General features: G+C 43.2%; 1 protein-coding gene across 2 annotated transcripts in view; it reads right to left on the reverse strand.

Annotated features, from left to right (window-relative positions):
* Positions 1–8,747: 8,747 nt before the first annotated feature.
* The window catches only part of FHOD3 (formin homology 2 domain containing 3), a 494,793-nt gene continuing 491,443 nt past the window's right edge, over positions 8,748–12,097 (reverse strand). For both annotated transcript variants that reach the window (XM_065890566.1, XM_065890567.1), the window contains one exon: positions 8,748–9,346. In XM_065890566.1, coding sequence (XP_065746638.1) covers positions 9,264–9,346 — 83 coding nt within the window. In that variant the 3' untranslated portion in view covers positions 8,748–9,263. The remainder of the gene's footprint in view (positions 9,347–12,097) is intronic.

Here is a 12,097-nt window from a genome sequence, read left to right on the forward strand (position 1 = left end):
AAACTTTTTATTATGGGGAATTTTAAACATTTACAAAGATAGAATAGTATAATGAATCCCCATGTATCCATCACCCAGTTTCAACAATTATCAGCTTATGACCAATCAAATTTTATCTATACCCCTGTTCTTTATCCCTTTAATTTTAATTTTTAAATAATTCCATTTTAACTTACCTGTTGATTTTAAGTTATACTTCTGTGCATTATATTTTAGCAGTTGCTCTAGAGATTACAATATGTATTCTTAACTTTTTTTCTGTTCAATACAGTAGCCATTTATATATACATAGGGTCCCTGGTAGCCACATTTGTGTAGTATAACTCTGCCTCCTTGACTACAGTTGACTGACACTGGGAGAGTACCAATCCAAATTGGGATCTTGTGATTAATTGCCTTTGGCTTAAGCCAACGCAGACTGGATTCTGTTTTTCCCACCAAGCATTCTCTGGTTAACACATCAGCCTTCATTATGGAGTTACTGTGAAGATTAAATACACAGGTAAGAACTCAAAGTTGAGTCCGTTCTTCCTTTGTAACGTGACTGTAACCTTTCTTTCTAGCCGTTAACTTTCTACATGAGCCATCTGGCTCTGCCTACTGATCCTCTCACTTTGCTTCTTAAACACCAGTGGGGTTCTCCTTCTGTGACTTTATACCTACAATTTCCTACCTGCCAGTGCTAGCCAGTTGTGCCACGACTTCCTTCCAAGGTCCAGCTCCAGTCTACCTCCACCTCAAAGCTTCTGAGAAGCTGAGCTCACAAGGAGAGCCCACTCTAGGGGGGAGCACTTCATGCCTGTACCACTCAGTTAACTTATAATCATCTTGCCTTGTTTCCTCTGTGTCCTCAGCGGTAGTTGAGATGGGGGCCTTAATTTACCCGTGCAAGCTACGCTGTTTATTGTGAAACCCCATGAAATATTAGATTAAACTTAATTCATAATGTTGTGCTAAATCAGGAGCTGCCACATACTTAAATCCAGGATAGACCAAAAGAACGGACTACCAAATAATGAGAAAAAAAGTTGTGAAAATGCTGTTAGTTTAAATGTTCATTTAAATCCTCAAAATGCAACCAGTGCTTTATTTTAGAGTCAAGGCAGCTCAGAGACCACCTCTCTCAGGAGACCCTGTTACGTGATACGTCGCTGCTATGCCAGTGTTTTGGCATCCAAACAGTCTCTCCCAGACTGCCTCTTGCCACTCACTGGCTGTGACTCAGAAATCTTTTATCAGACAATGTCCCTCTGTTTGTGGTTTCAGAAGTGGGATGTTTGTGGGCACACATCCTTACGTTCCCTATAGCACCCAACACCCAGGCCTTGCCCAATACCCACCTTGGTAGAGGCAGCACTTCAAATAAACACAGCCATCTAACTGGATGTTTGCCAATATCCAACCAATTCGTCTCACGTGGATAAACTCATATTGAGAGAAGGCCTCCCAGATGATAAGGGTGAAATGCAGTAGTGAGGACCATGGTGAAAGCAATACAAGAACTAAGTGGTGCTTTGTAAAGCTTTATTACAGGGTGGATTTAGCTGTTGGAGATGTGTTCTTGGCCATGGCGTACATCACTGGGTCACGCACACAGCCTTGATGTGGACTCTGCTGAGGAGACTGCGCATCCTCTAGGTGGGGTATGTAGGGAGAGAAGAGTGCGTATTTGATGGCAGTGAACATCAGTCACAGAATTCTCCACTGAGGACAAGAACTCTCAAGGCTCAGGGCACAATGTAGGCAGGCAATGGACATAGCTTCTTAGACACTGTACTTAAGTTCTTGATAGAACAGCAGTCCAAAGCAATTCTATACACAATTTCACATAAAAACTTCCTTTTTGTAAAATGAATAAACAGCAACAAAGTACATAAAAAGATGTGATCTCCCAGACCTGTGATATCCAGTACCGTACAGTAGTGACGAACCACAGGTAGCCATTAAACGTAAATAAAATTCTGCTCGTCTCTCTAGTCACATTTCAAGTGTTGCATAATCATGTATGTCTAGTGGCTTCCATATTGGAATAGGGCACATACAGAACATTTCCATCATCACAGTTCTATTGGGCAGCCCTGTCTTAGACCACGCATGGCTCGTTTTTACGTAACAAATCTCAGAATAACTGCTGCAAAGCCCTTTCATAACATGCTATATTCAACAAAGAACAGGGACATTTACTCGATTTAATATACTTTTGTAAGATACAGCATCCTTTCATCCTTTATTTTTACAACCCCTGGCTCACATGGAAGGCCAGGGATGAGTCAGCATGCCATTGCATACCTTGAAAAAGGGCCCATTTCTCTGGCTGCAGAGTGGCCAGTGTGGGTTCTGGGCTTTGCCCCACATTGTAGCCAAAGGCCCGGGAGCAGCTCAGCCTCTAGGGCTCTGCACGGTCTCCAGCATGGAAAGCTGAGGTAAATGAAGGTGCAAGTTTTCTACATCTTAAAGCAGTTCATCTCCTCTGCCCTCCCAGGAAGCAGATGGGCCTGACTGAGAACACACTCCCAAGTTCAGAAGTAATCGCTCAAGAAGTCACATTTCTCAAATCACTTTCTCTTCCTCTACAGATCAGTTACCTTTTTCTTTTTTCACAGCATGAAGAGTGGCAAAGAATACCTCAGAGAGCAACCAGAGCAGGGACACAAACAGCCCTCAGAATAGTTCAAGACCAACATAGACACCTCGTCCCTCAAGCAAAAGCTGCACAGTGAGGGACAATCTATTAAGGACAAGATTAAACCTCTGGAAAAACAGCTTACCTTTACCAAGGCTCCAGTTCCCAACTTTATACTTTTAAACTTTTTTTTCTTTAAATGAGGTCATCCCTTGGGAGAGATGGAGATACAGATTGCACTTGAGGATCTCTGTTTAAATCTCTGGTGGTTCCTGAGGCACACCTGCTCCCATAGGTGGCTCTAGACCATGGCCACACAGGTTCTAGACAGAGTGTTGGGATTCTAGAATATAGGCTTGTTGAACAACTTAATAAGAAAAACTATTTTCCTTTAAACATGTGATTCTAAAACAGACTGCTGTGACCTTAATTACCATCCTCACAAATCATGTTTTTGGCCATTTACAAAAACGGGAAATCACCTTCAATATTATAATATCAATAATAGGAAAAATTCAATCAAGCACAAGACAAATTTAAAAATTAGTCTTACAACATTCTTCTATAAACACAAGCTTATAAAGCTTAATTTAACCCAAAGGTGAACTTCCATTTACAGATGTTGATTTAGGAAGTTGTTTAAACTTCTACAACCTTTACAAACTTCAGGACAAGTTCTTCTTCCATAGATAGACAAGTTGTTTTTTTATACCACCTACTGACGGGCTTCTAGATTAGAGGCCATTTTCTTCCATTGAGACTGCATATCTGAGGATGGTTTACACTGGGAATGGACTCCTTTATTCCCTTGTCACTTCCAATCTTAGGCCTAATGTTCTGAGCCAAGAAGCGCTCTGATGTTGGTTGAATTCCTCTAATTCTGTAGCCAGGTCTACCACCAGCTGCTGTGTGCTGAGCTCCAGTCAAAATGACCTAAATCAGCATACCATCAAGGACACCATTTTTTTCTGAGGCTGGATAGAACAGCTACAAAAGCTTGCCCAGGCATCCATCTCTTTCTGTATAGCAACATTTTAGATTCTTATTTGAAACTTGGGGTTTACAAAAATATAATTTTTCCATTGGGTACTCAATTCAAATGTTTTTTGGAAGGGGTGATTGCTTCTGTTTCCCAGCCCACTGCCGTGCCCAGAAGTGTCTGGCTGTCACCCTGTGGAACCCCCTTCCCAGAAAGCAGCACAGGGTTAAAAAGCATTTCTAGGCAGGGTCTCTCTGAAGGAAAATGAGACTTCTGGTCTATTTTCTGAAAGAGCAATAGCCAAGGCCTCTGCTTAGCTAGGCCCACTGAATAGTCCAAGTACTGCAGTGACCTATCGCAGTCCAAGAAAGCCTGCCGCTCACAGAGGAACAGAAGGTGTCCTACTTACCTTGTGGTGGATTTAACGCCATACCTTTAATGTGCTGCGCCAATCCTCTGTGGAATATCTTTATTTTCTTCCAGTTTTATTTAGATATAATTGACACAGAGCCCTGTATATGTTTAAGGTGTACAGCCTAATGATTCGACTTTCATACATCATGAAATGATTACACAGTAAGTTTAGTGAACATCCATCCTCTCATATAGATGCGAAATTAAAGAAACAGAAAAAAAGTATTTTTTTCTTGTGATAAGAATTCGTAGGATTTACTCTCTTAACAACTTCACATATAATATGTAGCAGTGTTAATTATATTTATCATGTATGTTACATCCCTAGTATTTATTTACCTTATCTGGAAGTTTGTACCTTTTGACTGCCTTCATCCAATTCCTCCTCCCCCCACCTGCTGCCTCTGGCAACCACAAATCTGATCTCTTTTTCTAAGAGTTTGTTTTGAAGTATAATTGGCCTATAACACCATGTTAGTTTTTTCCTAGTGTACAACATAGTGATTCAATATTTCTGTACATTTCAAAATGATCACAAGTCTATTTACCATATGTCACCATACAAAAATATTATGTAATTATTGACTATATTCCCCACACTGTATATTTCATACCTGTGACTCATTTATTTTATAACTGGAAGTTTGTACCTCTTAATTTCCCTCACCTATCTATCTCCTTCCCCCAGCTCCTTCCCCTCTGGCAAACACCTGTTTGTTCTCTGTATCTATGAGTCTGTTTCTGTTTTGTTTGTTCATTTTTTTTTCATGTATAGATTTCACATTAAAGTAAAATCATATGGTATTTGTCATTCTCTGTCTAACTTATTTCACTTAGCATAATACCCTCTAGGTCCATCCATGTTGTCACAATTGGCAAGATTTCATCCTTTTTTTATGGCTGAGTAACATTCTATTGTGTGTGTGTGTGAATATATATATATATATATACACACACCACATCTTCTTTATTCATTCATCTATTGATGGGAACTTAGGTTGCTTCTATATTTTTAGCTGTTGTAAGTAATGCTGCAATAAACATAGGGGTGCATATATCTTTTCTAATTAGTGTTTTTGTTTTCTTCGGATAAATAACCCAGAAGTGGAGTTGCTAGATCATATGATAGTTCTACTAATTTTTTGAGGACCCTATATACTGTTTTCCATAGTGGCTACATCAATTTACACTCCCAGCAACAAGGTTTCCCTTTTCTCCACATTCTCCCCAATACTTATTTGTTGTCTTTTTTAGGGTATATCTTTTTTTTTTTTTTTTTTTTGCGGTATGCGGGCCTCTCACTGTTGTGGCCTCTCCCGTTGCGGAGCACAGGCTCCGGATGCGCAGGCTCAGCGGCCATGGCTCACAGGCCCAGCCTCTCTGCGGCATGTGGGATCATCCCAGACCGGGGCACTAACCCGTGTCCCCTGCATCGGCAGGAGGATTCTCAACCACTGCACCACCAGGGAAGCCCCTGTTGTCTTTTTTTAAATAGTTATCCTGACAGGTATGAGATGATATCTCATTGTAGTTTTGATTTGCACTTGTCTGATGATTAGTGAAGTTGAACATCTTTTCAGGTGCCTATTGACCATTTGTATGTCTTCTTTGGAAAAATGTCTATTCAGGTCCTCTGCCCATTTTTTTAACCTGTTATTTACTTATTTTTGGCCATGCCATGCAGCTTGTGGGATCTTAGCTCCCCAACCAGGGATCGAACCTGCACCCCCTGCATTGGAAGCATGGAGTCCTAACCACTGGACAACCATGGGGGTCCCCTCTGCCCATTTTTTAATCAGGTTTTTTTTTGTTTTTTTTCTTTATGTTGAGCTGCAGGAGCTCTTTGGATATTTTGGATATTAACCCCTTATCAGGTATATTGTTTGCAAATGTCTTCCCACACTCAGTAGGTGGTCTTTTCATTTTGTTCATAGTTTCTCTCCCTGTGCAAAAGCTTTTTAATTTGATGTAGTCCCATTTGTTTATTCTGTTTCCCTTGCCTGAGCACAAAAAAAAAAAAAAAAAAAAGTCAAAGACCATACCGCCTGTTTTCTTCTAGAAGTTTTATGGTTTCAGGTCTTACATTTAAATCTTTAATCCATTCTGAATTTATTTTTGTGCATGGTGTGAGAGTAGTCCAGGTTGATTATTTTGCATGTAGCTGTCCAATTTTCCCAACACTATTAATTTAAAATGCTATATTTTCCCCATTGTATATTCATGCCTCCTTTGTTGTGGATTAATTATGACAATATAAGTGTGGCATTTCTGGGCTCTCTTTTCTGTTCCATTGATCTATGTGTCTGTTTTTGTTCCAGTACCATACTGTTTTGATGACTGTAGCTTTGCAGTATAGTTTGAAAGCAGGGCGTGTGATACTTCCAACTTTGTTCTTCTTTCTCATGATTGTTTTAGCTATTCAGTATCATTTGTGTTTCCATACAAATTTTAGAATTATTTGTTTTACTGCTGAGAAAAATGCCATTGGTATTTTGATAGGGATTGCAATGAATCTGTAGATTGCCGTGAGTAGTATAGTTGTTTTAACAGTATTCTTCCAATCCATAAACATGGTATATCTTTGTGCACCCTCCCCTCCATCCCCAAATCCCTCAGTGTTATTTTTTAAATAGAAAGTAAAAACCTTAAGACTCCAAAGAAACCAAAACCCAGGCATCTTTAAAGTATTTGACTTTCTTTACCAGCAGTTTTGTAATTTCAACCCAGATTAAGAAATAGACACAAGAATATATATGGTGGTGACCAGCACAATTAGCAACAGCATCTCACAAGTGTGAAGTATCATTCACTTTAATGCTTCTCAAAAGTCTTTTAGAGAAATTTAACCTCTTGAATTAAAAACACTAATAGAGGCAGCCAGAATGAGTGGCGACAAGGAGAGAGGAAGTGAGCAATAGAAAAAAATCCTTCAGATTCACTAAAAACTACTAAACCAATTCCCAGTAAAAAGAGACACGCTTTACCTAGCTGTAACCAAGAAATTAGTTGACCTAGCTTACTCCCTCTAAGAATTTTTTAATTCCTAAAATAAAATTAACATTAGATTTATTCAGTCACTTCCTTCCAAATGTGACCTTTTATTCTAAAGCAGTAACTCTCAGCAGAACACCAGGGGCCCCCAGAAGGGCATCAAAGTATTTGTTCACTAAATGGTGAAAAAAAAAAAATGCATCTTCCTTCTGTTTGCCCATCACAATCCCCAGTGATACAGATATTCCATGTTCATATTCAGTGCCGAGGCTCTCATAAACCACTAAACCACATGCAGAATATTATACGTTATTTAGAACCATAAGGAAATAAACATTGATACTCTATGCACCCTTTTCAATAAAGTGATTAAATAAACTCAATTGTCTGGAATATACAGACCTAACTCTTGTAGGTTCCAGACTGGGGGGCTCACATGCATCATGTATTATTTGACAAATGCCCGCTTGAAAGAGCTCCCTGTCTCCCCAGTAGTGGAGATGCAGAAGATGAGGGGGGGGGGGGAACAGTCACAGAAGCCTGTGGGGTGAATATATTATCTTCAGCTCTTTAGACTACAGGACTGCATCCTGTCTCTAAATCACATTTGCCCAGATTCAGGAATGCACAGTCACAGAGGTTTTGAAAGTGAGGCACAGGGGACTTCCCTGGTGGCATGGTGGTTAAGAATCTGCCTGCCAATGCAGGGCACACAGGTTCGAGCCCTGGTCCGGGAAGATCCCACATGCCACGGAGCAACTAAGCCCGTGTGCCACAACTACTGAGCCTGCGCTCTAGAGCCCACGAGCCACAACTACTGAGTCTGAGTGCCACAACTACTGAAGTCCGCATGCCTAGAGCCCGTGTTCCACAACAAGAGAAGCCACCACAATGAGAAGCCCGCGCACTGCAACGAATAGCAGCCCCCACTCGCTGCAACTAGAGAAAGCCCGCGTGCAGCAACGAAGACCCAACGCAGCCAAAAAATTAATTAATTAATTAAATTTTTAAAAGGCACAGATAGAATTGGTGACCTGATGATCTTTTGGCACCGCCCCCATTGAATACCTGCTGCAATTGTTGACCCTTCCCTATTTTCAGAGGCAGAGTTTCTTCACAGGGAGCCATGTGACCCTGGGCTGAGGGTCTCTGTGGAGGGCTTGGCCACCACCTGGGCATCAGGCCCCTCAGCGTGGCTCTGCGGTTGCTGAGAGCTCCTCTGCGGTTGCTGAGAGCTCCTTGCCCTCTGGACACCTGAGCTGCTGATGACCTGCACTTGAGTGCCAAGGACAACACTTGTGAAGTTCTCTGCAGGCAAAGCTTTAAATTTTCATTTTGTTTTGGTGACTTAGTAAATTTTTTTGAGAAAATGAATTTTTACATAACAAGCAAGTGAATGAGTTGCAGAACAGTTCAGATTTTTAAAATGCTACTCTAATTTTTGTTTCTACATCACGAAGGAGCAAAAACAAAGCACACAGGTAAGGCAATACACGTGAGGTTATTGCTAACTTGTACTGCCACAAAGATTGATGCCTAATTAATCTGGAGTTACAAAGAGCACATGTCAGTGCTTCTCACTCAATTAACAACAAAAAACAGGAAACCCAAAGGGCCTGGAGGCCATTCCGAGCCAGGGTCCTTCTGATGAACCGGAGAAAAGGTTTTGCTGATTCAGAAGGGGGCTAGCCTATGGAGCCATTTAAAGTCCTGCACCAGGAGAATGAAAATTTCCAGTTATGGCATTAAACTCTATTTATTTAGTATTTGAAACATGGTGTACATTTCTGAATTTGTATAAACATTTAGTACATCTAAAATCCACAACTGGTAAACAACCTGTGTTTTCTTTTGTGTACAATTTTGGAGTTTACATCTGGATATTCTGGTGTTATGGAGAGACCCAGTCTGTGAACCTAATCAAACTGCCTCATCACCATAGTAACTGTGACAGAAGTGATTTGCTCCTTGAAAGGGCTGCTCCTTGCACAGAAAAGGTGTCACGCTTTGGAACTACTAAGCCAGGTGTCAAGGAAACAAGAGAAACACAGCTGACATGATGAAGAAAGTCTGTGAAGGGGACTCCAAGATCCATGTCAGTGCACAGCAGGCTATGCAAGTCACTCGGTGACACCTAGGCATGGGCACCCCTTTCAGAGCCTTTGGGTGTCAGAGTCTCCTCACCTCCCACCGGAGGGGTTCCTTCCAGCAGGAGCTTGCACTCTGCATGGGCACACACCTTAGGGCACCAGGGGGTCACAGCTGCAGCTCTGAGGTGCCCACCAGGCCCAGGGCTCTGGCTTCTTCCGGAGTCAGGCCGCTCTTCAGGGTCCTCCGCACTGCAGCGGCGCCGGCAGACCAGAGGCGAAGGGACAAGAAGAGAAGGCGGTGTTAGCAACCAGGCACGTGGCAGTCAGGCCACAGGCCTCCTTCCCCCGAGGACTCCCAGAGGAGTCACAGCGCTCACGGACACTTGGCCCCGTCCTACTCCTGCTGAAGTGCCCTGGCTGGCTGGCCGCCAGGGCAGGGAAAATCTAGGGGCTGCCAGGGACTGACCTGAAGATGACACAGGCACTGACCTGGAAAGTCAGGCAGATAGGGGACCTCGTAAGAGGAGAGTGGGGGAGGAGAGGCCCACCCTCATGAGGTGTCTGAGAAATGGTGCAAACTACAAAATGCAGGTGGCATGTTGAGAGCTCAGCCTTTCCCAGCATAAGGAGCGGATCAGAGCTGGAAAAGGAATTACTCAGCATAGGAAAATGCAAATTCCAGTGTTGCAAATTAGGTAAAATAATCCCGCAAATCTGCAGGGACATACCTCTGTAGAGGCCCCACAGCAAGGCATTAACGGAACCCAGCGCGAGAGGTAGCTGCCAGGATGAGCTCTCCACGAGCATCAGGGTCTTAGTCTCAACTCATCAAAGGGCCTCTACAGAGAATAACCAGTGACTCCTTGTAGACTGGATGCCAAGGAGCAAACTGCCAAACTTCTGAGTGGATTTGGTGGATGTTCTCTGTGAAGCACACAAGGCTCAAGAAGGACCAGTGACCTCCCCGCCCTGAGGTTTACAACTGGCAGCCGGAGGCACACTCATATTTAACCGACTTAGAATTGGCTTACCTTTAGCCTGACATTATGGGTTTTTCCATTGTTTAGTGTTGATCAATTTCGATGTCAAAATAAAGGCTGAATAAGGCTGCATGATGAGGCAGCTGCCCCTTCCAAGACTGGTCCTTTCATTTGAAAGGTTCCTAATTACATTTTCCTTAGTTGATAAATTGTATTTGGCCTACTCTGTATGGAAGTCATACAGAGTTTTGGGTATTCTATTTTCAGAAGAGATGTGTTACAGATCTACCATCTATCATAAATCCTCAGTCATCTGGAGTCCCTGAGATCCTCAGGGAAGGCCCTTGATCAGAATGTGGAGAAAGTAAAGCTCACCCTTAGTGTTTTCCCACCTTCCTTGCCAGACCTAATTCCCCATGCCCCCTCTATGACAAGGGGGCCTGTGTCCTCTGAGGCCTCCCCAGAGGTGAGGGTCCCACCTCGTGTGTCTGCAGCAACGCCCAAATCGATGCCTCCCCTGGACAAAAGCCCACTTAGCCCACGGACAAAGAATCTGAAAGAGCTAGGCCTCTGGTAGAACAAACAGCGGCTAATATCTACTAATAAATACTTTCTTCTCTCCCAGGAGTCAGCACTCTGGGAGCCAACACCCAATCCATCAGTCTGTCAGTCAACAAATACTTCGTGGAGAACCTATTGTGCGCTCAGCACTTTTAACTCAAAGAATGGACACACTTAGGGAAGATTCACAGACATTAAGCGTGGGTTTATAGACGCACAAAGCTCTGTGGTGAGGGGTACCCTCAGATCATGTCACCGCACGCTGCTGTATCTTCAAGCCCAGCTCAGGGCCCTAGAGCCACCCGTCCGCAGCTGCTCCTACACTGGCTAACCCTCCCGCAACCCCGGACCCCTTGGGCTCCAGACTGAGTATTTAACTCATCCAGACAAAATGTTTGGCTCCAGAGCCTTGGCTGGAGGCAGATTGCATTTAACTGAGTAATGGAATTCGTTCTATGGGGCGGCAATAAAAATACTAGTTTGTAATACCCTTTATGTTCTTTAAACACTCCTTCAAGTGTTTGTTAAAGAAAGATAATAATTTTAATGGCAGAAAACAAGATGAAATATTTCTCATCCTTGACAAGGACTGCTGAGACCTCTTATCCAAAATCCAAAATTCTGCCTGAATAAGTCCGTGCTGCACTAGGAGGGCATCTTACGTTTCCTTAGCAGCAGGAGGGGGCGTGGGCTAGGAACCACACCTTTGTGCCTTGAGGTATACACACGTGGCCAAATGACCACAGAAGACTCCACGAACTGAGGGCATTGAAAGACGCCTCTTACGGTTCTGTTCACATGTTTGCTTTAGCCCTAGAACTATAGGGTTCAGTTCATGTAAATACTTGAGTGAGGACCCTGGCACCTTACGGAACAGGCAATAATCTGCTAATAGATATGGGCATCGGGCCAGCCTATCTGGGACCAGCTCAGAGAACAGAACAAAGGTTAATGGTGCTGCACCAGCCTTGCTGCCCTCAGCCTCATGGTCTACTCGCAGCTTTGATGCACGAGACCCCTGAGGACCCTCCTGCCCCCTCCAGCCTGGGCTTTCCTCTGCTGTGGGGAAAAGCCAGTATAAGTGAAGGTCCCTTTGCTTGCCAGATGTGTCCCTGAAAGGCAGGTATTCATAGAAAAATCGGCCCCATTTATGGAGTCCTACTTTCTGTGGGCCTTCATGACAGTTCAGATAAATTCTCCCAGAAATACATTAACCCTGAAAAGGACCTTAAGAATTTGAACCCTTCCCTTGTTAAAGACTCTTGAAAGAAGGTGTGAAATGAATGTAATCAGTTGAAATCAGCTTTGTACCCTGATTCCAGTCCTGCATGCAAAGGGCCTGTTACGGTGTCTGTCCATCTACCTGCTCGTCAGTTAACTCATTCATTCAACAGACGTTACATGAGCCTCCACCTTGAGCCAAGTGTCCCACCAAGGAGGCCGGGAGCTGACAGGAACA

Source organism: Phocoena phocoena, chromosome 13 (genome assembly GCF_963924675.1).
Source record: "Phocoena phocoena chromosome 13, mPhoPho1.1, whole genome shotgun sequence".
Classification (NCBI taxonomy): Eukaryota; Metazoa; Chordata; class Mammalia; order Artiodactyla; family Phocoenidae; genus Phocoena; species Phocoena phocoena.